General features: G+C 51.2%; 2 protein-coding genes across 4 annotated transcripts in view; one reads left to right on the forward strand and one right to left on the reverse strand.

Annotated features, from left to right (window-relative positions):
• Window positions 1–24,975, reverse strand: part of HINT2 (histidine triad nucleotide binding protein 2) — a 283,598-nt gene that overhangs the window by 23,505 nt on the left and 235,118 nt on the right. The window lies entirely within an intron of this gene.
• On the forward strand, window positions 110–24,522 carry TMEM8B (transmembrane protein 8B). Of its 3 annotated transcripts, none has more exons than XM_055578498.1 (13): window positions 110–854; window positions 5,152–5,341; window positions 5,713–5,920; window positions 12,284–12,417; window positions 12,707–12,975; window positions 13,574–13,899; window positions 17,107–17,200; window positions 17,356–17,479; window positions 17,556–17,698; window positions 17,908–18,086; window positions 23,016–23,162; window positions 23,295–23,411; window positions 23,656–24,522. In XM_055578498.1, the coding sequence occupies exons 1-13, from the start codon at window positions 329–331 to the stop codon at window positions 24,127–24,129; spliced, it is 2,931 nt and encodes a 976-aa protein (XP_055434473.1). In that variant the 5' UTR covers window positions 110–328; the 3' UTR covers window positions 24,130–24,522. The 3 variants fall into 3 exon arrangements, with proteins under 3 accessions (XP_055434473.1, XP_055434474.1, XP_055434475.1); XM_055578499.1 differs by having other exon boundaries at window positions 23,652–24,107; XM_055578500.1 differs by lacking the exon at window positions 23,295–23,411 and having other exon boundaries at window positions 23,652–24,107.

Consider the following 24,975-nt stretch of genomic DNA (forward strand, 5'->3'; position numbering starts at 1 on the left):
CCCGCGGGGGCCAAGCAAGAGACCAATAGAATAGGGCCGGGGGCGGGCTTTAGTGAGAAGGACCAATCGACCTAATCGGAGGGCGGAGCGTCGTACAACGTCAGGCGGAGGCCGCAGCCGCGGGGCCTGGTTATCGCCTGTCCAGCGCAGCCCGGAGTCGCCCAGGCCTGAACTCCTACCCAGTCCCCGGCCTGGCCCCAGCCGGCTCGACTCCGGCCCTAGGCCCGCGAGGACACCGGAGGCCACCCCCGGGGGGTGGGAGCGGAGCCGCGGGTCAGCTCAGCGAGCGCCCGCGCTGGCCTGTCCGGCCCCGCCCCCGCCCCGGGCCATGGCTCAGCCCTTGTCCCGGCCCCTTGTCCTATCCCGTTCTGGGTCTTGGCCCCCGACCCCGCCCTCGCCCCGCTTCCCAAATCGGTTCCAGTTCCCGCCTGGGTCCCAGCGAATGCCCAGATCCAGGTTCCAGCTCAGGCGCCCCCTCCAGTCCCTGACCTGGGCCCCATCCCAGCCCCTGGCCCTGTTTCACCTCTTTCCCCAAATGCCAGCCCGGCCCCTGTGCCAACCCCATTCTCAAAATTTGCTTAAGCCCGGGTCCCAACGCCTGCCCTTTTTCCAGTCCCCATCACAGCCCCTCCTTCCATCACACCCCCTACCCTTGCATAAGTCCCTGTGTCCAGCCCAGCCCAACTCTTTATCCCCGTCTGTGCCCTCATCTCTGTGTTTACCCAAGTCTCTCCCACTGCCCACCTCTCACTCTCATACCCCGCCCCTCTACCAGCCTCGACTCAGGTCTGGGCTCCAGCTGCCGTCAGCCTTACTGCTGCTGTTGCTGTTGTCTGTCCTTGGCCCAGGGGCTGGTGAGTGCAGAGCAGGAAAGAATGAGGCAGGGATGGGGTTCTGGCAGGGAGGGGTGGACTGGAGGGATTCAGGAGAGGTGGGACGTTGGCAACCAGATGGCTGGGGAAGAAGCAGAGAGAAATAGGGAGGAGGAGAGAAGTCTTACATAACTGAGAGGAATTGGCAGGGTCAGAAGAGTGGCAGCTGTGGGCTTGGGCTCAGCAGGTGGCTGACAGAGACTGCATGGTTTTCTTTCTGGGGGTCTATCTGGACTCCACTTTGACTCTTCCAAGGAAGTCTTGAGTGCTTTGTACCGGCTCGTGAAGTTTGATGGGGGTGAGTGTCCCCCAACAGAGAACTTCTAGTCAAGTGTGGGAAGATCTGGCCTAAACCTTTGACGTACTGGGCATACATTGAAGCAGGGTTAAGAAAGCAGTTTTGAAAATAATGTGTAGCAAACAGATGGCCACGGGTTAGTTGTCATTATAATGAGTTTTCTTCTTATAGTGAAACTCGTTCCAAATAAGTTTGATTTGCTTAGGAATTATTTCTGACACTTTTAGAGCAGGGTTGAAATTTGGAGACTGTTTTACAGATAGGGAAACTGAGGCACAGCAAGGGATCAATTGACCTGAGGTCATACATGTTGACAGTGACAGTGTAGGGCTAGAAAACGGCTTCCTGATTCCGACCCTGTCCTAGTGTTGTTGTTTTTTACTGTAATATATGCCCAATAGGAAAACAGATCCAAGTGCAGAGAGGCTGTAAGCACAACCTGTCCTCTCCCCTGTCTGCCCACAAGGGGGCTTCATCCACAAACTTTCCTCATCTCCAGTTGTCAGCCCAGGGGAAGTGACTGGGACAGGAGAAGGAGATAACCAGCTTCCTAATGGGTGGAAGGTGGGTAGAGGAGGGGGTCCTGGCTGTAGGACATGTGCCATAAGGATGGCTCCGTAATAAAGAGTCTTCATGGCCCCAGCCCCCAGCCGTCTCTGGTGGGTAGCACTCTAGAGGGGATGAGGAGGTGCCTGAGGAAGTCTTTGGCAATAACAGCTAGCAGAGCAGCTGGAGGTAGCGGGCTGCATTCAGAGTATAATCTCGAGGAGACCAATGCATGCCAAAGGTCACTGCTCCTGCAGAGGTGTGAGCTCTGTGTGGATTCTCACAGGTATCTGGGTGCTTATGTGTCTGTGTGTGTACCTGTGGGATCTGTGGGAATGCTGGGCATATGTAATGTGTACACGCTTGTGTGTTGGTAAGCATAGGCATACGTTTGTTGTGTGGTGTGAGCCTATGTATCCTTAGTGTCTATGTTATTGTGGGAGGGAAAGGTACGTGTTGTGGCCCATGCATGTTCCTCTTCAGCTCTTCTTGCTCCTCCTGCAGACAGATCACCGAAGTGTCACCCCCAGGTGGATAGCTCCTTGGTTGGAGGCAGTGTTGGGTGCCTCCCACAATATATATAAGTAATCCATCTGCCCCCTGCCAGATTCCTTGAAGGGCTCAGTGCTAGTAACTGCTCAGTGTTGATTACTGCTGCTGGCAGAGTGGGCACTCAGCCGAGACAAAAGCCAGGTCAGTTTTTCAGTTTGGGTGAGGGGAAGTCCACTCTGTTGAGCCCAGTCGTAGTTTCTATCCCTGCCACCCCAGGTTCTTTGTTCATGAGCCCATTAGGAGAGGAAGGTGATTATCAGTCACAGAGCTATAGAAAGTTGAAAGATGTGGATTAAAACATGATTGCCCAGAAGCAGGTTCCAGTGCTTCGGGAGGATTGTAATGAGGCTGAAAAAGAGCACTGACTAGGCCGCACAGCAGGCAGGGCCACCCTGAGTGCAGTTAATGGTCACTGGCCTGCAGGGGTGCTCTGTGACCTGGTGATGGGGAGAGGTTTCCCTGAGCAGGGACCGGCAGTGTCACGGGACTGCGACGGCACTGTCAGTCTCAGCACACCCTTGGATCTTTACCTTGGACTTGTCTGACTGCAGTTGCATAACCCAGGCACGCCTTGCCATTACAGGAAAAGACCTTTTTGTGTCACTAGCAGGGCCAGCCTGAGCCCACGGGTGTGTGCCTGTGTGTGTTTCAGGTGGTGATGGAAAATCACCCTAGCCTCATTTGGAAGTGCTGGTGCACCCAGGACAGGTTCATCTGAGCTTGGTGAGGGCCTTCCGCCTGCTTCCTCTGGGACACAGAGCTGCAGGCCTAGTGACACCCCAAACCAAAGCCTGCAGTGAACAGGGCTCCAGGTGCTTTCTCAAACATCTGCCCTCAGAACTTCTCGTTTCCTCCTGGCATCCCCAGCTGCTTTTACTCCCCTTTCCCACCAGCCTATTCTGTGACCTCTGTAGGCCCTAGCCACTTGCGGCTGGCTTAACTAGTTCCTCAGTTTTGCAGGCCATGCCATTGTTCCTTTAATCACAGGGCTCTTTGTGCATATCTGTCCATTATTTCCTAAAGGTCACTAGCTACTTTCACCATCAACTCTCTGAGAACCTGCACTGGGGGGCCTGGCCACCATATTTTCTAACATTGGCAATGGCCCATCCAATGACCCATCCCTAGTACCAGCCTTGAGAAGGAGAAGGAGGAGCCCTTTCCTAATTCCAGCAGGGGGTGCTCAGTACTCTGCTTTCCTGTAATAATAGTATTCAGGCTATTCAGCTCTTGGCTTTCTGCCTCACCGTTGTCACTGCCAGGGCTCCTAGGAAACCTTTCTTTCCCATCACTTGTTTCATTTCCCTTCATCCCTTTTGAATACATCACTGCTGCTCTGTGAGCCTCTTCAGTTCCTGGGCAGTGCTCAGCTTGCAAGGTGGCAGGTCTTTCTTGCTGACAGTTGAGAGTGATTATGTGATCTGAACTGCACAGACTAGCCTTGGGTGTGATTGCGACTTTTGAAGAGCACAGACCCATCTAGGGCCAGTGACCTCCACCTACAGAGGATGGCTCTCTGCAGGGTGACTTGAGGTTGTTGAAATTCAGTAGGGCCAACCTTGACCTGTGCTCGCTCCGTCCATCAGCAGCCTCCCTTTCCAGATGCTTCTTTCTCTGATATTTCACATGCCTCATTTTGGAGTTATATCTCCCATCTCCAGAGGGAGAGACCGTCAGCATAGGCAAGGCCCATGGGTATTTCCTCCATGGCTGAAAAATCCACTAAGGGTCTCCCTTACCCACTGCCCTTACTCTTCTTCTGAAGTTGCTAAAGTCCCCAACCTTCTCATCTGTCCTGAGGGCATCCTTCTGGGCTTTGCTGGGGCTGGTGTTCAGTCTGCAGAGCAGTCAGGTTCCCCAGAACTTTTTGTCTTTTGGGGCCCTTTTTGTCCTTTTGGACCCTTTTCTGTCCACCTGAGCCACAGGGTTCTTTTCACTGTGATAGCAGCCCTGGTGCCTGTGTGTTTGCCTGGCAGTTGCTTACACCAGACTGTCCTGCTCACCTGTTGTACTCTGCTTCTAATGGCCATGATCAGGTATCTAGGCATTTCAGCTATGAGGACCACATCCTCCCCACCTCCCACCCCTGGCTTCGCTGGATATGAATGTTCCCAAGCAGTTTGAGATTCTACTGTCTCGCCACTTGACTGCTTCCCTGGGCCAACCTCCAGGGAGTGTCCCCAGCCCTCCCTTCCGAATCCCGGAGGCCCTGCTGTCCTCTCCTTTACTCCTCTGCCGGGGCTCTTGTGTGGCCTGCCAGCTCCTGTCCTTGCCTCTGCCACCCAAGCAGGCCCCTTGCAGCCTTACCACACTTTCCCCTCCCCTCTGCTGCCCTGAGCCAGTGTACAGACAGCTCTTGTGAAGCTTCTGAGAGTTTTTATTGCTCCTGACCACAGGGGAACAGAAAGGGGAAGAAAATAACCAGGAAGTTTCACAGTCCCATGCCGACTCCCAAGCCCACAGGTGGAGTTCCAGGCTGCTCAGTAGCCTGGGAACCCATGCCACTGTGTGCACGCACACGCACACGCATAACGCACGTACTCATGCCCACCATCCACACCTGTTTTGTTAGGCTTGGTAAGAGGAGAACAATGGCTTCTAAGTGAGGGGCAACTGTGGGGATTATAAAAAGCGTTCTGGTTTTGGATTGAGACAGATCAAGGTTTGAGTCCTCAGTTTGGTCTAGGTTTGAGCCTGTTTCCTTACCTGTAAAGAGAGGTCATTTCCCCCAAGGTCAGTGTAAGGGTTAAAGCAGATGATGGCAAGGGCAGCAGGAGACCCAGTTTGTTGAGTGGGTGCTTGGGGGGTGCAACCTGGTGGGCCTGGGGTTGTCTGGGAATGGCCTGTCCTACTTTGCTCCTTTCTCTACTGTCTGCTCCCCAGGAGGCCTCTTCCTGACTGACTACTCCACCTGCTCACCCCGCAAGCTGAGTCCCTTCCGCTCCTTTGCCAGCACCGAGCTCTTCCACTTCCATGTGCCTGAAGACACGTTCCTGGCTGTGTGGAATCTCATCATCTTCAAAGAGCAGGGAGGGACCTTTGGGGACCACTGCCCAGACCAAAGTGTGACCGTGTGAGTGTCTGAGTTAACCTCCTGATTCAGTCCTGTGTCAACCCCAGGCCACTCTCCACCCTAAAATGAGACCTTATGAGTATCTAAGCTGCCCTCCCGACCCCTGGCCTTTGTCCAGATTGAAGTGTGATTGGCTGAAGGCCAAGACCTCTGTCTGCTGACCATTCCTGAGTTCTGTATGACTACATGAATGCCCAAGCTGATCTTTTTCCCCTTATGTCTGACCCTTGACCTGGAACCATTTTATTGTGTGGGTCAGTAGAGGGAATCCATTTGTTTTACTGGCGGTGAGTGACATTTCTTTCTTTTCCCCATTTCCCATCTCTTACCCCATTGCCTGCTTTCCCTTTCTCTTCATTCTGGTCCCCCAGGTATTTCCGGTCTGGGGCACCCCCTGTCATCAATCCCCTGCACACACACTTCCCAGGGGACACAGCTGTGCCTGGGGTTTTCTCACTGACTCTCAGCTGGACACTGCCCAACCGCACCTCCGGCATCTTTAACGTCAGCAGCCCCTTACCTGGGGACTGGTTCTTGGCTGCCCACCTTCCCCAGGCCCATGGCCACATCTCTGTCAAGGTGAGTTGATGCTGTCCAGGGCAGGAGGGGCCAGAGCTGCTTCTCCATCTCTGGGCTACTTGGCATTCCAGCCTTGTGCCAGTGTGGAAAACAGCCTAAGGGTGGCTGGGGTGGGGCACAGCTAGAGGTCAGCAGGTCACCTGGTGGGCCAGAGGCCATGATCTGCAGGAGGCACTTTGGGAGCCTTAGGAGACACTGTGGGTCCAGGTAAGCTAGAGGGAAAGTCCAGAGCCTGCCATCAGAAGCCTGGTACTGGGGAGTGGTGTCCCTTCCTATTGGAAGATGCAGGGTTAATCACAGTGGTCAGAAGCCAGCCAGGGATTGGTCAGATGCTGCGGCACAAACCCAAGGCTAGTCTTGTTCTACGTCTTGGTTGGTGATAGCCCTGCAGAGTCTTGTAGGCTGCAGCCCAGTCATTAGTCCCTCTGGGAGTACGTGTTCCTTTTCTATCATAATTTCAGCCCCTACACCTTATGAAGAGAGTAAGAGAACACTGAGTGATAGGCAAGCCCTTTTCCTGTTAAGAGGAGGCTTTGGGCAACTGGTGTCCAACCTGACTGTTGCCCTCCTTTCTCCCAAATATCAGTGATTGCACTGATCTCCAGTATTGCGGGGTCAAGGTCAGGTTGCTTCTCTGTTGTGGTTTGAAGGGAAGGAAATGCTGCTGAGTTTTCCTGCCACTCTCAGATACTGGGCAGGCTGGCCCTCTTCATCACAGGGAGAGGATTTCTTATTCCTGTCTGTTAGCAGGAAGGGAGATTGGGACACGGTGGCCATGTCAGAGTGGGATGGCCAGGTGTGTGGTGCCAGCGGTAACGGCAGAAGCACAAGCGTGAGCTGAGCAGGATTTAAAGAACAGGACACAGAGAACAAGAAAGTGAGTGGGGTTTGGCCTCTGAGAACTGGGAGGAGCAGAAATCCCCAGTCAGGTGAGGATTCGACCAGCTGTCTCTCTCCAGGGTGAATTCCTTGAGGACAGGCGCTCTGGACTGTCAGACTCCCCTTCCCCTCCCGCTGAGGCCCAGCGTTCAGAGGTGTTACAGTGCTTTTGAATGAGCTGAGAATTACACAGGGACAAGTGTGCTGGCCCTACTGTTGCCAAAGATGGGAATGCAGGCTGATAGGAACTCAGGCTGAGCCCTCAGTGATAGGTTTTCCTGTGAGTGAAGGATGGGAGAACTTCCTCTCCAGGCCTGGCAGCCCTCTGGGTGAGAACATGCTGGGAACATGCCCGGAAGTGGCTCTGGGCTCTAGGTTCTTGATTCCCGTCAGATCCAAGGTCTCTTATATTAGGAGGAATATCTTCTTAGGTCTTTGGCCAAATCCCAGAGAGCTTGTTTGCGATCCCAGCTGTGATCCTTGACTCTGTGAGATGAGAAAATCTTTTGGGAGCCATGCTGTAGTTACCCAACAACCTTTCTGATTAAACCAGAGGAACCTGGCGCCTAGGCCTGGGCTGCAATTGTGGGAGCTGAAGCCTGGTTAGGTGAGATCAGAACCAGGCCTGATGTGCCCATGTGCATCTAGAGACAGCTAGTGGGGCCTGAGGAACTTGGTACTGCAAGCCGGAGTCCTAGCCAGGAGAGATCTCTGGGTGTGGTGAGAGAGAAAACGGGCACAGTTACGCCTTACCCGGGAGTGGCAGCTGTGAGTGGACCCCATGACAGCTGGAGCTCTCCAGTCAGCCCTGTTTTAGAGGCTGGGGGAAGGGGGGCAAAGGATCTTCTTTATGTTTCCCCTAAAAATTTGATTATCTTTTGGAATCTCATATGGGCCTGTAGGATTCTTTTTTTAAAAGTGTATTAAAAAATTTATTTATTTTGGTTGTGCTGGGTCTTCACTGCTGCACACGGGCTTTCTCTAGTTGTGATGAGTGGAGGCTATACTTTGTTGCTGTGCATGGGCCTCTCCTTTTGTGGTGGCTTATCTTGTTGCAGAGCACAGGCTTCGGTAGTTGTGGCTTTTGGGCTCAGTAGTTGTGCACAGGATTAGTTGCTCTGAGGCGTGTAGAATCTTCTGGGACCAGATTGAACCCATGTCCTCTACATTGGCAGGTGGATTCTTATCCGTTGAACCACCAGGGAAGTCCTGGGCCTGTAAGGGTTCTTAAGTTCTCTGGTTAATTCTCTAGAAGCAAGCCTATTGGAGGGTTGTCCAGGGCATTCCCCCAGAGCTCCAGCTTCTCGCCTTGCCTCCTCCTTGTCCCATGGTCCTGACTTCCCATGAGGCTTAGTAACCCCAGGAAGTTATGTGGGTTCAGGAATATCCTTGGGTGGGGACTGAAGGGTGCCGGCAGTAAGAAGGCAGCAGTGTTCCTCAGCTTTGGGGATGAGCTCCCTTTAGACCTTAGTCTTTGCACACCAGCTCTATCACTGGCCTTGGGTTGGGTGCTAGAGATATAGATAAATTAGATGTATATTAGTGAGATATGGAAGGCATTTTAAGAGGACAAAGGAGAGGTTTATAACTCAGCTGGGCGGTGTGGTGGAGAGGTGGTTTTAGGTTTTAAGAAACTGTTAGGAAGTGAGATCTGATTTTGAGAAAGCAGGGAAGGGGTCATTCCAGGTGCTGGGAGTAGCATGGGCTGAAGGTGAGAAGGGAGGGCTGAAGATGAGAAGGGAGAACTGAAGTGGTTCAGTGTGAGGGTGAGTGAGGGAGCTGGAGTGGTGAACAGGGGCCAGATCAGGAAGGGTCTAGAAGTTAGAGCTTTATCCTGGGAGCAATAGGGAGCCTTAACATGTTGTAAAAGGAAGGTGACTTACCTGGTCCAGGCCACTCTCCTGGGCTCTGGTCCCACACTTCTGCGGGCCTTTGTGTGTGTTATTTTTACTTTGTTACTGTGTTCCTAGCACCCAACACAGAGCCTGGCACATAGTAGGGGCTTGGCAAATTTTTGTTGCCCTTCTGCCATCTTCTCAAACTCGTGTTTCCGAAACCAGTATCATTTCTCCTTCTTTCCGTCAACCTCTTCTGTCTTAACCTCTGCCTTCCATCTCCTTGCCTGTCTTGTGTTGGAGCATGTGTTCATCCTGTGGTGTCCAGCCAGTCTGTCCTGAAAGGCTGGCCTTTGGGTTTTGGGTAATATCTGGCACCCAAATGCCTTATTAGGAGAAGTTCTCCAAATGCCTGGGGCACAGTTCTCCTTGAATGCTTCCTCTTCCCAGCTCCAAGATTTGAAAGCAAATGAAAGCAGATAAAATAATGAAAACAACCATAAGGAAAGAAAAGGAGCAAATTCAGTTGACTCCACCAGCTCGAACTTAAGTGTGGCTCACTCAGCATCTCAACTGAAGGGGTTCAGATCTGCTAACTGTCTTCCTTCTGTTCTTCCTCCTCCTTCTAAATTATTTTATTTGTATTTCAAATAGGTAATATATGCACCTGGTACAACATTCAAAAGGTACAAAAGGCATACAGTGAAAAGTAAGTCTTCCTCTTCCCTTCATCCCCTTTCGGTCTCCACGTTCTCCCTCCAGAGTTAACTAGTAACTAGCTGTTACCTAGTACTTCTTTCCTCTTGAAATATTTTCTTCTCTTGTCCTTTGTGACTTTATAGAACCATCCTGGTTTTCTTCCTGCCCACCACCCCCTCCTCTGTCTCCTTTCCTGGCTTCTCCTCTGCTTGATCTGTTTGTGTTGTGGTACCCAAATCTTGGTCCTGGGATAACTCCTTTTTATTTCTCCATTCTCTTACTAAGTGTCTCCAGCACAGTAGTTTTAAATACCACCTATAAGTTCATGTCTTCCAAGAGTTTTAAGTGAGCCCTAATTTATTTGTATCTCAGATTTTATACCCAGTGGCTTACTTGACATCTCCGATGTCTAAGACCTGTCTCAAACTTATCAAGTACATATCCAAAGCCTGAAGTCAGGAATTTCTTTAATTCCTAATTCACGTCTCCCAAGTCTAAGCCTCTTCATTCTCTAATCTTCTCAGTAAATGGCACAGCTAGTCACCAGTTGCTCAAAGCCCCACATTTAGGGGTCATACTTGATTCTTCTTTTTCCCTTATTTCCACACAACTAATCCATAAAGAAAAAGTCTTGAGACTCTCTTTCTAAAGCATGCCCTGGATACATCTACTTCTCTGTTCACTCTTAGCACCTTCCCTCAGCCATCTGCTGGGCCGTCACAGTAACCTCCTAAGTGGCCTCTTTGCTTCCACTCCTGCCCCCTGCCATCTGTCCAGCGCTCATTTGCTTCCATGTTGATTGGTGCCAGCTAACTGTGGGCTGGAGCTGTCCTGAATTCTGGAATATTCCCACAGAGATGGCCACAGAGACCAAGATCTTTGGGCATCTTCAGCCGGCAAACCTCACTCAGAAGCTCAGGTGCTTCTGTAGAAACTTAGCCCACCTGTACTAGTACAATCTAGGAATCAGCTGAGGGTCTTCCACGCCAGCTTCTTTCAGATCACTTCTCACTCCACTTCTCATTTTGGGCCCTTCTGGTTTCTCAACCTGCCTCACTTTGGCCCTATTCCCTCCATGACTGCTGCTGTTGACTGAGTTTGGATGCTCTCGCTTGACTTTTGTCTTGGCAGCTCTTGAGACCTGACTTCTGGTGCCCTCTCTGTGGTTCTGTGTCAGGGTGAAGGTTCGTGCACCTTCCCTGGTCTCTACTGATTGAACACTCGTGTCCACAATAAGAGAGGTGTTAGACATGTGCACAATACAGTTTCAGGAAGAAGCACATCTTAACCAGAGAGGTCATGTCCACTGATCCTTTGTTAGGCCAACAGCAAGCAAGACATGGAACAAGGTGTTTCCTCCTTCTGGACTGTCTAGTAAGGATGGGGGCTATCTCCTGAAGTGTGAGTCCCTACCCTCAGGATCATTAACCACAAGATATTATGGTGGTGATTCCTACCTTAGGAAGTGGGCTCAGTGAAATAACTCATGAGAGTATTTCTGGTCCTCACCAAAGATGAGGGACATCTGCTTTGTATAGCAGAGATGGAGGTTTCTGAGCAACAAGGTGGGTTCAGGAGCTTTCTGAAGGGACCTCTTTTGACACTTGTTCTTTAACTCAGCAGATATTTTCTAGCACCTAGTATGTGCCAGGTGGTGTGATAGGTGTTGGGAATGCAGTGATAAAAAAGGCACAGGAAAATTCCAGGCAGAGGGTAAGAAGATGTTCCAGACTGGCACCCATCAAGGCCCCCTTCCAGCCTTGTGGAGCTTTGCTACAAGTCAACAAACAAGCGTTGGCTGGCTTGTTCCATGACAGGGAACTCAGTAGGATGTCAGAGCCTGGAATTCTTGTCCCAGATCAAGGCTAATGGTGTGTCTTGGTCAGAAGAACCACAGAAGTGAACAGTGGCCTCTAGTTTATTGGGCTAGCGTAAGGCAGTTTGTCCAGAAGATGAGAGAAACCTAGTAAGGCCCCCCGACCCTGCCACCCTGATCCCCTGAACTGCTAGGACTGAGGGCCCAGAGAGGTGCAAATGCTGGAACTAACGAACCCGTCCTCACTGGAGATGCTGCAGCTGCCTGGGCCCGGGTGGTGTCCCCTGAGTAGAGAAGTGTTAGTGATTTTATCCAGAAGAGCTGCTCAGGGAGACGTGGTGGTTCTCCTCCAGTGACAGAAGGAACCCAGGCTTAGACAGAAGGAGCAGATGTATCTGGGGCCCCTGAGGCAGAGCGATATGGGGAGACAGAAGATAGGCTTTGGCTTCAGAAAGGTCACAGCTGCCCCAGCTGGGTTGATTCACTTATTCATTTATTCGGCAAACATTCATTTGTGAGGTGTGCACTTTACATTAGGCTTTGTGTCTAGAGGAGCAAAAATAAGACCAGGTTTCTGTTTTCAAGTTACCTGTAGTCTGGAGTTTGCCTGGGGAGGTAGGGTGACTCTTCCCTGGGGGTATTAAAGCAGAGGCTGGACAGGTATTAACACTTGGGGAGGGCAGGTAGAAAATAAAGGAAATGAGAGATTCAGATGGGGCAAGGGGGGAGGTTTGGACTGGAGGCCTTTAAGGAACTTTATTTGGGGGCATGCTAGTGCCCAAAGAGTGCTGGTTCCTGTGGGCTTGGTAGGTGAATGGGCTGGTTTGAAATGACCTTGATGGGCTGTCTGGGGGTGTGCAGGGTGGGTTACTAGAGGAGGGGCAGGCAGGGCCTGTCAGGAGGGGCTTGGATTTGAGCCCCTAAACCTCAGTGGGGTTTGAGGCCCTCAAAACCCCAATCCTGAGGATCATAGCAGACCCTGCAGACCAAGGAAGGACCCAGAGCTTAGAGAGACTGTAGTCACAGCTCCAGAAGCAGGAGGGCCAGAGGTCTGTCCCACCTCCGCAGGCTTTGGCCTCACTTTAGTAGCACATTGCGGTCTCTCCCCTCCTGCCACCCCTGCTTGTGCCTCAGGGTCTCCAGGATGAGTGTCAGTACCTCCTCCAGCCGCAGCTGATTGTTCGGCGTCTGCTGGACGTGGCCGTGCTGGTACCTGGGAGACCCTCTGAGCAGACCCTCTCTGCCCACAATCGCTCAGCCCTGTACAAGTAAGTCGAGTGCTCTCCCAACCTGGGCCCTTCCCATCTTCCCTCCCTGGCCTCAGTCTGCCTGCTGATCCTGCGCTCCCCCTGGCCAGCCTGGACTGCTGGGCCACCCAGAACCCCAGAGTGGGTCTGACCCCTTCTTCTCCCCTAGCATGGAGGGGAAGACCAGAAAAGGCCTCCTGTTCTCCTCTGTCCTCCACCCCTCCATTCTTCCCAGTGTTCCCCTCATCCTGTGTCCCTCTCACTTCTCTGTACCCTGTCTTTTCTCATCTCCACCCTCCCCTCTGCCCAGGGTCTTCGTGCCCAGCTTCACTTACAGGGTTTCAGCACAGCTGGTGTGTGTGGGGGGCCGTGGGGCATCCGCCTGCCCCCTGACACTGCGCCTACGTCCCAAGGCCCCACCCCTGCACAACTCAAGCTCTGTGGCCTGTGGAGGAGCCTCGGTATGCCAGCTGGAGCTGGCACTGCCCCCCTGGGGGCACTGGGTCTACGTGCGCGTGGAGACACCATCCCGGGGCCCCGGCAGGACCGTCCGCTTCCAGCTGTGCGTGTGGCTGCAAGGTCAGAAGCCCTGCACCTGCCCCAGCCACCTGGCCTGTGCTGACATCGTGGCTGGGAAGAGGCAGGCGTGATGGCTGTGCTCCTTGGTCCTCGGCCATGTCCCTGTGACCTCCCCAACACCATCCGGCTCCCTTATTCCCCAAAGCCCTCCCACATGGGGCTTCAAGTCATGAGAAGGCCTTCAGGTCACTTTTGGTACCTGACTTAGGCTTACTATGGGACTTACTCTCCTTGATCTAACCTCCCAGTGTAATGGGGCAGGCAGGGACAGCTAGGACCTTTGGGACATGGTTCTTGCCAGAGCCCTTGCAGGTCAGTGAGAGGGTCCATCATCTGTATCAGCAGTGCCCTCACTGCCACTGGGGAGGGAGAGATGACCTTCAGTCCCACCAACATGACATGCCACTAGCTGTGACCACTAGGAAGTGCCTGGACCCAGTCCTGTGACTTTAGATGCCAAACGCCACAGGGATATTTGCTTCAAGTTCTCTCCCTCCCCACCCTCTCTTAAACCCTGTGTGGCTCAGATCCAGTGTGTGGTGGGGCTGCAGGACTGGGAGGGCGGCAGGCCACAGCTCAGATTTCCTCTGCTCCACAGAGTGCCCACAGCCCAGCCTATCCCGTGCCCTGGTCCCTGGAGCTGCTATGAACATGCCCCAGTCACTGGGCAACCAGCCGCTGCCCCCAGAGCCACCATCCCTCAGGACCCCTGCCGAGGGGCCTGGGGCCACATCCCCACCTGAGCACTGCTGGCCGGTACGCCCGACGCTGCGCAATGAACTGGACACCTTCTCCGTCCACTTCTACATCTTCTTTGGCCCCAGCGTGGCCCTCCCTCCCGAGCGCCCGGCCGTGTTTGCCCTGAGGCTGCTGCCAGTGCTGGACAGCGGAGGTGTGCTCAGCCTGGAGCTCCAGCTCAACGCGGTACTTTTTGTGGAGGGCAGGGAGGTGGCCCTGTGGGGGAACCTGAAGGAGAAGATGTCAGGGGTGAAGGGGCCCTTACCTCCTCCAGGAAGCCCGTCCAGGTTGCTTCCAGTTTATGGTTAGAGACTATGCCTCAGCCCACTGCTGGTCAACAAATGTGCTCTGAGCATTTACTGCAAATGGGCTGGGTCAGCCAGGGCAGCTCAGAGGGATCCAGATTTCCCCAGTTTTATAGGCTTACCTGCCACTCACTAAAGGCCTCTCTCCGTGGCAGGTGTTCGTTGTTCCTCATGTATCTCTTGTAATGGGGAGCTTACCGCCTATTGAGGCCATGCAGTCCATGTTTAGACAGCTCTGATTGCTAGAGGCATTCTTGGCATTCCATCAAAATTTGTCTCCATGGATTTTTACCCACTGATCTTTGTTTTGCCCTAGAAGTTATATCCAGTAGTCTACTCCTGTCCTTTTATAAAAAAAAATTAATAGACTTTATTTTTCAGAGTAGTTGTAGGCTTACAGGAAAATTGAGGAAAGTAAATTGAGTCCTCCTCTTTCCCCACGCAGTTTCCCCTATTACTTACATTTTATGTTAGTGTGGTACATTTGCTGCATCCCTGTCCAGTCTTTCAGATGCCTCTCAGCCTTGCCAAAGCTGAACAACCTCCACATCTGAGACTTCTCTTCCTCTGCTGTCTCCTCTGGTCATACTTCTGGTCATCATGCCTCTGAAACAAGTGATCCCAGGTGGTCTGACCTGGGTGGCAGGCAGCGTTTGTGCAGCCTGAGATCAAGGTACCTCTTTCAGCTGCTGCCTCACCTGAGGCTTGTGGTAGACTAAGACCTCTGGATCGTTTTTCTTTACTTCCTTTTTTTGCTTCAAAACAATTAGATACATTTGCTTTTTTATTATAAAAAATGATAGGATCACATATAAAAGCTTTGGAAAATAGAGGAAGATACCCCGTGTAACACAACTGCTTAGCTTTTTGGTTATATGTCCTAGTCCTTATCCACAGTAACTGATGTGTTTATCTAGTTGTAACCAAGGACCACACACATTTTCATGCTCTGAGCATGGTTCATGTGAACAGCTGCCAATTCCTATCTTGTATTTTTGCAGTGCACTTTTTAACCTGAGTGGAAGAATTTATGTTCATCTTTGAGGCATTGCCTAACATTGGTTTGAACTGTGGGTCTTTACTACTTTGTGTAATTCACACACTTCTAAATTTCTTAGTCATTATTTTCGGCACTGAACAAGACTGGGCTGAGAGCAGAGCCCTTTCAGGTCTTTGGCAACTGTCTTGGGTTGGCATTGATCTAATTATTTATCTACTGTTCCCTGAGCCAAGAATCATTAATCATTTTAACTTTACTATTCCTCAGCTCTGGGGCAGGGACCATTTTCCTATCAGTCCATCTGATACCTGGTTTGTGACTTGAGGTGGTATTTCGTGGGACATGGCTCAGAACTTTCTAGTGATCCTGCTGGTTAGGACAGAGCTGATTCTTCAATCCCAAGGCATTCTTTATTTTCATACTCAAATTTTCTCTGATGGTGTTCTGGCTAAGACAGTACATATTTTGTGTTTGCTTATTGCCATGCCTTTGGGCAATGACAGTGAAGCCTCGATTTGACCTTGAAACTGTAGAGCCTGTGTCAGAGCCCAGCCTCACGCATTCTCTTCCTCTGTTTCTGGAAAGGAAAGGCCTGCCTCCCCTACTGTCTTGCCCTGTCACTGTCTGCATTCTTGTTTATTTTCTCTAAAGGGCATCTGCTTACATTCTATCATCTGCATGCCATGACACAGCTACATACCTCAGAGCACCTGTTCTATTTATTCTGAGAGGTATATTGGTACACCTACTCTGATCTTTCCCTCCAAGCATTTTGATGTTTTCCCTTGCATCAAGAACTGGACATTTGGAACAGAGAACTGCATACCTAGAGGACATTTTCTGGTTCCCACCAGAATGGCTTTTGCTGAATAAAACTTTGGCGTCTTCTGGGCTTGCATTGAGGGAAGTTAGGAGCAAGTTGCATGAAGTTCACTCTTGCAGCTAAGCATTGGAGACGGGGCAGCACACAGTGCTTCTTTGATATGAATTTAACTAAGAATCATCCCTCTGGGTGCAGTGCTTCTCCCAAGACCCTGATTAACTTATCGCGTGGACTCACATTTCTAGTGATCCTGCTGGTTAGGACAGAGCTGATTCTTCAACCCCAAGACATTCCTTATTTTCATACTCAAATGTTCATCTTTGAGGCATTGCCTAACATTGGTTTGAACTGTGGGTCTTTACTACTTTGTGTAATTCACACACTTCTAAACCTCTTAGTCATTATTTTCAGCACTGAACAAGACTGGGCTGAGAGCAGTGATGAACTCACATTTCCTTGCTTTGGTTGCTTGAAAGTCAGTGTCAAATATATGGCTCACATCTAGGTACAGACTTTCTTTTCTTATCCTGATGTATAAATTTCCCTCATGCATTTATTCTGGCCTGTTATTTGTATTTAATAAGCTGCCCCAAATCCTTCTTGAATGAGGTGAGCTTATGAGATCCTGTTACATTTATTCTTGTAGACAACCTTTTTCATTTAGTCCTGTGGATATCCAGTTTCTTTCAATCCCAGCCAGGTTGCTACATTTAATCCTACAGGTGTTCTCTTACCACTAGTACCTAGAATCATTTCACCTGAGGAATCGTGCGTATCTCTACACACTTCCTGCTTTCAGGTTTATGTGAAGATGTGATGATGATTTATGAGCTGCACAATTGCAGACCTTTTTTACAGCTAGTTTCTACATCCAGCAACACTGCTCTTCCTCTCCCCCCACCCCCCCAAAAAAGCTAGGTAGGACTGAAAAAGTGGGTGCTGTCTCTTGCCTAGGCAGAATTTAAACAATTCTGCCCAAAGAAAGGGTTTAGAAGTGGCCTTGGCTTCTCATCAGTTTTTGAAAGATCTCTGCTATGGAAGATCTGGTGATGGTGTTTCCCCATTTTTTGGTTGTTAGAATGAAGGGGGTGGGTGTGCTTCCTGTGGGAGCACCTACAGGACCAGGGGTGAGGGGGTTAGGTGAGGGGTTAGGTGAGGGCCTGGAGGAGTTTCTAGGGAAGGGTTAAGAGGTGGAGGAATCTGGGGGTGGTGGTGGGAAGACCTGGAGGATGTGGCAGCCTCATGTTTGTTATCTGCCTGCCCAGAGCTCCCTGCACCAGGAAAATGTGACAGTGTTTGGATGCCTGACTCATGAGGTGCCCTTGAGCCTGGGGGATGCCGCAGTGACCTGTTCCAAAGGTAGGGTGAGGAACTGGGGAAGAAGAGGGGCTGGAAGACCAGGGCATGGGTAGGGTATGGAGGAAAGATGGGCTAGGGCGTCTGGGGACTGGGGCCAGGCGGGTGAGGGTTCTTTAGGTCCTGACCCCACACTGGCTTCTCCCTTCTCCCCTCAGAGTCCCTGGCCGGCTTCCTGCTCACGGTCAGTGCCTCCTCCAGAGTGGCCAGGCTGAGAATCCCGTTTCCGCAGACGGGGACCTGGTTCCTGACCTTGCGCTCCCTGTGTGGGGTGGGGCCTCGGTGAGCAGGGCGGGGCCTCGGTGGCGGGGCCGGAAGGATGCGCCTGAGCGCCAGGTGACAGCGAGTTTGTGCGTAGGTTCGTGCGATGCCTAAACGCGACCGCGGAGGTGCGGCTGCGAACTTTCCTGTCCCCGTGTGTAGATGACTGCGGGCCCTATGGCCAGTGCAAGCTGCTGCGCACGCACAACTACCTGTACGCGGCCTGCGAGTGCAAGGCCGGTGAGCAGGCTGGGCTGGTGAGGGAGCCCACCAGGGGCGCGAGGGAGGGAGGTGGTAACCTATGTAGCAGGGTTTGGAGAGGGTGGTGCGGGGTCAGGGTACCCTTCCCTGGCGGTGACGTAGGGCCTGACCAGAAGGGCCAGCAGGAGTGTCTGCTGAACCCTGGGCTGCCTTCTGACCTCTTCCACCCTGTGCCTGTCCCGTTGCAGGATGGAGGGGCTGGGGCTGCACGGACAGTGCGGACGCGCTCACCTACGGGTTCCAGCTGCTGTCCACACTACTGCTCTGCCTGAGCAACCTCATGTTTTTGCCACCCGTGGTCCTGGCCATTCGGAGCCGATATGTGCTGGAAGCAGCTGTCTACACCTTCACCATGTTCTTCTCCACGGTATGCGGTGCCATCAGTGTCTGCACCGAGTCCTTAGTGGTGGTGGTGGATGAGGGTCTACATTTCCACCATGGGCCTCCCCGGGTTTGGAGCTGTCTGTCTTCACTGTCCTCTACAGCAGGGCTTCCCCACCGCTTCCTATCATGGCATGCATAGAACACGATAATTTTTATAAGACACATGGGAATAAATGAACAAGGCTGTTTGCGACTTAAGATAACACCACTACAGGCAGCATGGGGTCTTCAGCATCCCGCACCCTACCTGTCCACTCTAAGGGCTGAGGGGACCTTTACCTCAACACGCTAGCCAAGAAGCTCAGACCTACAATACGGATTGTGTCTACACAATTCCCCTGAGATGCTTATATCTAGGGATCTGTTCATCTCATCCGTGGGCTCTTGGCATCTTGTAATGTACAGTGCCTACCTATGAGCACTGCAGACGTCTTAGATGGATTCAGACTTCCATGTTTCTTAGGAACAAGGATATCACAGAAACCAGTACATGCCTCCCTGTTGTCCAGTATTAATAGATCAGACCTCTGTCCAAATCACAAAAATTCTACCTGTCATCTTAGGAGGAAGTGGGGACTGAGGGGTCATGTTCTAAGGTCCTGGATACTTCTCCACAGGTGAGGAACAGTGGTTGTAACTGTGCTATGCAGTGAGACCTTGGCCTCTTAAGCTGCATGAGAACGGCACACCCCAGTTTTGTCTGAATGCCCCCCCTTTTAGACCTGTTCTGACAATGCTCCATTATACTTTTATTTTCAATATTCTCCTCTCTCTTCTTTATTGCCAGATGCCCTTTATACTGTTGCTCACCAAATCTTCCAGCAACAGCAGTTTCACCAGTGTATTCTTAGTTGTGTGCAGATATAATGTGGTTCACAGTTAGTAAGAACATCTAAGTAAGTCAGGAGCCTAGAGCATGTGAGGAGAGTTTATCCTGTCTCCTGCACTTCACGAGGCATCCTGAAAATTGGCCCCAGGGTGTTTAGTACCAGATGACTCCTCATCATCTGGGTTTGCTGGCATATCATCCTGAAAAGAAAAGATCTTCCCCTCGTAGGAACACTGTGGGGGCCAAAAGTGCCTGGTCCCACGAACGATGCCTCCACTTTTGTAAATAAGGCGGTAAGCAAATGATCACGGAGAAGATACTGGCTCTGAGGGGTTGCCTAAAGTCCTGCTCTAACTCCTGCTCTTTTCCCATGTGTGCCAAAGTGTAGAGCTACTTGTGATTCCGTTTTCCCAGGCAGGATCCCTCTCGTCCCTGTTTCTTGTTCTTTGTTTAGCGTAGACGTCATCCATTCCTCAGCAGCCTCCGTGTAAGGACCCATCGGTCCTACTGCAGGTGTCAGCGCCAGCACCGGAGGCGGCAGCCTTCTCCTGTCCTAAATCCAGGACAGTCTACACCTGGGAGTAGTGTGTTGATTCCTGTCCAGGGCTGGGAGCAGGCAGTAGCTTTGTTATCCAGGAGTTTAAAGAGCAAAATGTAAATTATTTAAAAAAAACAAAACAGGCTACAAACCCAGCACTTGATTTTGTATGTAGCTGATAGTCCTGATGCTGGGAAAGATTGAGGGCAGGAGGAGAAGGGGACGACAGAGGATGAGATGGTTGGATGGCATCATTGACTCGAGGGACATAGGTTTGGGTGGACTCTGGGAGTTGGTGATGGACAGGGAGGCCTGGCATGCTGCAGTTCATGGGGTCGCAAAGTGTAGGACATGACTGAGTGACTGAACTGAACTGATAGTTCAGAGAACGATAACAGAAAAACCACATCTGCTGATACACGCTGTGTGTCAGACACTGCTCATCGAATCCTTCCCATAGCACTGTAACAATGGAGAAGTACTGCTATTATTATTATCATCCCTTTTTTGCAGATGAGGAAAGTTTAAATACTCTGGTTAAGGCCTGAGGTGAGTGGAGGAACTGGACTTGTCACTCAGCATGCCTCTTGGTCCCTCTCATGTCACCACTGAGCTGTAGGGCTCTCCTTGCCCCAGGCAATGAGCATGCGTGCATTCATTCCCAACCTGAATCTAGCTTCTCAGAAGCCCAGGAGTATGTGGGGATACTAATGACCTCAGGTTAGTACTTCTTAAACTCTTAAAGGAGAGCCAGCCAAAAATAATTTGGCTTATAATTTGGTTATAATTTGGTCAGAAATTATAACCAAGCCATATATTAGAAAGAACAGGGAAAATGTATCAGACATGGAGGTTGTACATCTCTTGCTCATACAGCTCAAGCCACATGTCCTTCCCAGTGCTAGAGATCTCATAATTGGATCCCATAAGACCCAGACAGAGCTGGCATTCTGGGGCCCCGGCAGCCTTCCTTGCTGATTACTGAGATCCTGGCTGCAAGCCCACCTACTCATTATTCCACCTCCTCTTCTATTCCTCACATCAGCACAGTCATTCTCAGTGGCCCTTGGCAAAATGCCATGATGTTTCCAAGAGGAAACAGAAGCAGAAAATAAGAGAACAGCAGTAAGTTTCAGTCTATCCTGAGTACAAATATTCCCATCTTCGTACAGAATGAATATATTTGCATCTCCAATATAAAATTCTGTAGTGCCAGGATACTCTATTTGGAGCATTAGATGAGCTATATAGTTATGTTATAAAAATATAAAATTCCACAGAGAAGAACAATTTAGGATAATTTTCCAAAATTACCTTATAAGTAAAGAGATGGCCAAAATTGAGGAAGATGTCAGATCATACTAATGGAAGCCAGTTTGTAGTCTGAATTTGTTTTCTTAAACCTCCCAGTCTTTCTGTGTTATTTCTACCATTTCTTTTTATTGGTAATGCAAAAGGAATACTAACCTAAAAATTAGTCCACAGTTTTCTGTGAGACAACAGTAGTGCTATATAAATATAGATTTTTTTTGTATAGGGGAAAGTCTGTTAGTGTGGGGATATTATCCCATGAATATACATGATATAAAGTATAAGATGACTAACATTTATTAAGCACATACTGTGTGCCACACATATAGGAGAGTATTCCAGACTTTCAGGGTAGTCTCTCCCAGGTGCCACCATATATAACCCAGCCTTCAGTTCAGTTCAGTCGCTCAGTCATGTCCAACTCTGTGATCCCATGGACTGCAGTATGCCAGGCTTCCCTGTCCATCACCAACTCCCGGAGCTTGCTCAAACTCATGTCCATCGAGTCGGTGATGCCATCAAACCACCTCATCCTCTGTCGTCCCTTTCTCCTCCTGCCTTCAATCTTTCCCAGCATCAGGGTCTTTTCCAATGAGTCAGTTCTTCGCATCAGGTGGCCAGAGTATTGGCATTTCAGCTTCAGCATCAGTTCTTCCCACGAATATTCAGGACTGATTTTTAGGATTGACTGGTTTGATCTCCTGCTGTCCAAGGGACTCTCAAGAGTCTTCTCCGACACCACAGTTCAAAAGCATCAATTCTTCGGGACTCAGCTATCTTTATGGTCCAACTCTCACATCCATACATGACTACTGGAAAACCATAGCTTTGACTAGATGGACCTTTGTTGGCAAAGTAATGTCTCTGCTTTTTAATATGCTGTCTAAATTGGTCACAGCTTTTCTTCCAAGGAACAAACATCTTTTAGTTTCATGGCTGCAGCGATTTTGGAGCCCAAGACAATAAAGTCTGTCACTGTTTGCCATGAAGTGATGGGACCAATGCTATGATCTTAGTTTTTGGAATGTTGAAGCTCATTCCAATATTTGATACAGCCAGTTGCTTCTAGGTTATGGGTAAATGGTTACACCAGTGAAGTTTGCTTAAGCTTATTTACTATAAATTGTGTCTTCTGGTTAGAGATGGCAATGAATGGGTGCCATGGCAATCGATAATGGATTCTGCTCCATGAATAACAAAGCAGGCTGAAGCACTGCAGGTAGAAGAGACAGACATATGCCTAGAATATATGATGACAAGATGCTGTCTCCTCCAGGTTGAGGAGTTTTAATGAAGTGAGCTGCCACAGGTTATTGGCTTGTTCCTCTAACAAATTGTGCTGCATGATGGAGTCAGTGATGGACTTTACTGATGGCATTTTGGACATTGAGAGGCGACAGTGGCCTGGTCAGGACTGGTGAAATGTAGATCATGTTGTTCACCTCACCCTGAAGCTTTAATTAACTCTACCCCTATGGGTTTTCTGTAACTTAAACAATCTCTTTGACCTTTTAGTATACTTGGATCAGTTATAGATCAGTCATAGAATATTAGAGAGCTTATTCCAGTTCTACTTGTGTCCCCAGCACGCTCCCTTCTTAAACTCCTTAGTACTCTATTCTTTGCTGTGTTTCCACAGTGTAGGGTAGGTGAACACTGTCCCTTCCCCAAGGTGCCATGCTCTTCTCCATAGCTTTAGAGACTGCCTTTTTAATTACTGCCTCCTGCCTCCATGTTATTGGGTGGGAAGGGATGCAGAGAACCAGTTAGTCCAAGATCTGAAGGTGAAACATAACTCAAGAGTCTGAACTATCAAATGAGGCTTGGGGTTTGGATTGACCAGGAGGTCAGAGTCCAGCCCCAGAGCTTGGGTCAGGCTGAGGATTACATGTGGGACCCTGTGTGAGCACAGGGAGCTATAGGCAAGGATTGGCCTGAGCTTGAGAGTCCTGGCCTCCCCCAGGCCTGGTGCTCTCACAGGACATTCCGGAAGCAGGAAGATTAGGAAGGTGAGGCCGAGGTTCAGGGCTGCCGGGTACATGCAATAGGACACAGACTGGCCTCTACCATACTCTCAGGGGTGGGGAGTCAGGCATCCCCCAGTTCTGCTCAGTTGGTACCCTCTGCTCTCTGCTTTTCTGACAACAGCATTCCACCCCATGGCCTGTTTCTCCAGCTATGTAGACTGGCCCTCTGCCCTGAGTTCTCTCAATGCTTGTCCTTTCTTCCTCCAGTTCTACCATGCCTGTGACCAGCCTGGCATTGTGGTTTTCTGCATCATGGACTATGATGTGCTGCAGTTCTGTGACTTCCTGGGCTCCTTAATGTCCGTGTGGGTCACTGTCATTGCCATGGCTCGCTTACAGCCTGTGGTCAAGCAGGTCAGTCTGGAGAGGGCCCTGGGGGACAACCATTGCCCAAATCTATTTGAAATTTACTTCCCGACCTCTCCCGGGGGCATGGCCAAGCACCCTCAGCACCCTGGCCCAGCCCCTGGAGACCTCTTTCTCTAGGTGCTATACTTGCTGGGGGCGATGCTGCTGTCCATGGCTCTGCAGCTTGACCGGCATGGACTCTGGAACCTGCTTGGACCGAGTCTCTTTGCTCTGGGGATCTTGGCCACAGCCTGGGTAAGGCTGGGAGGGCTGGGGGAGGGGAGGTCCCAGCAGGACTTGGGTGCAGGTACTTGGGTATCCACTTTCCAGTTTAAGGTGGGCCCGGACCTTGTCATCACTCTGCTGCTTACAGAGCCGAACTCGTCTCGGCAGACGCCGAGGGTCACCACCAGGGCTCAGGGGACACCTGAGAGCGACCGGCTCTGGCCTAGGTTCCAGAGTCGTCCCTGAGCCCCACTTCTCTGCCTCCCCCAGACAGTACGCAGCGTCCGCCGCCGGCACTGCTACCCGCCCACATGGCGCCGCTGGCTCTTCTGTCTGTGCCCGGGCAGCCTCATCGCAGGCAGTGCCATCCTGCTGTATGCTTTTGTGGAGACCCGAGACAACTACTTCTACATTCACAGCATCTGGCACATGCTCATCGCTGGCAGTGTGGGCTTCCTGCTGCCCCCTCGTGCCAAGACTGACCACCGGGTCCCCTCCGGAGCCCGGGCTCGGGGCTGCGGGTACCAGCTGTGCATCAATGAGCAGGAGGAGCTGGGCCTTGTGGGCCCGGGAGGGGCCACTGTCAGCAGCATCTGTGCCAGCTGAGAGGGGCTTAGGGCCGGCCCTGGGAGAACTGGAACCCTTCCTCAGGGCACAGAGCCCTTCCTGGGGTTCCTCCTGGGAGCATGGAGCCCTCTCAGGGCTAAGAGACAAGTTGTGTTTCTTGAGGACATGGAGTCTTTCTTAAGGACATGGAACTCTTCTGTGGACCTGGCAACTTCCTGAGGGCCAGGAGACCTCCAGCATCTTCAGGACTGGAGCCTGTGCAGGGGCACCAAGCCCCCTCAGGACTGAGGGGTCCTGCCCAGGGTGTGGAACCTGCTGAGGACATGGAGACAGAGCCCTAATAGGACACAGCTTTGTCCCTAAGAAGATGGAGTCCATCTTGGGGAAGCTGAGTCCCCTGTCTCCCAGCAGCTCAGCCTCTCTGGCCTTGGCTTCCTTCCCGGGGGCAGTGTCAGGGCCGTGCTGCACTGCGAGGGGGTGCAGGACAGACAGGGTGGGGACTGGGCTGGGGGCGCTAGTACCCTGGCGTGATACAGGTGGAGTCTGGTGTGTCTCCAATGAAGAATTTCCTGGTTCTGTGCTGCCCTTTTTCCCGTGGGCAAGGGTGTGGGGAAGAGGAGGGAGAGATGGACCCTGAGGAGAGGGGCATGGGTGACACGGCCCAGCTGGCCTGAGCTGCTGGAGCAGCTTCCTGAGGCTTTGGCCCTATTGGGTCAGGCTGCAGCAGCTTGGAGTACAGAGTTGTGAGTGTGTGTGTGTACTTGATGAGATGATGCAAATCAGTGAAACAGACCTCCTTTGTGGTGCCCACACCCAACAGGGAAGGAAGCTGAGGGCTCAGGAGATGGGATGAGCTGGTACGAATCTCAGATGTGCAAGATATATCACAAGATTGTAGCTCCTTTTTCAACCCCCATTTTGCCCCTGTGCCAGAAACATAATCTTTTGTCATTTTGGATATTCTTCTCTTTCCACAAAGGTCACAGCCAAGTCCCAAGGGTTTTGTATAATGCTGAGATGTGGAAAG

Source organism: Bubalus kerabau, chromosome 4 (assembly GCF_029407905.1).
Source record: "Bubalus kerabau isolate K-KA32 ecotype Philippines breed swamp buffalo chromosome 4, PCC_UOA_SB_1v2, whole genome shotgun sequence".
Classification (NCBI taxonomy): domain Eukaryota; kingdom Metazoa; phylum Chordata; class Mammalia; order Artiodactyla; family Bovidae; genus Bubalus; species Bubalus kerabau.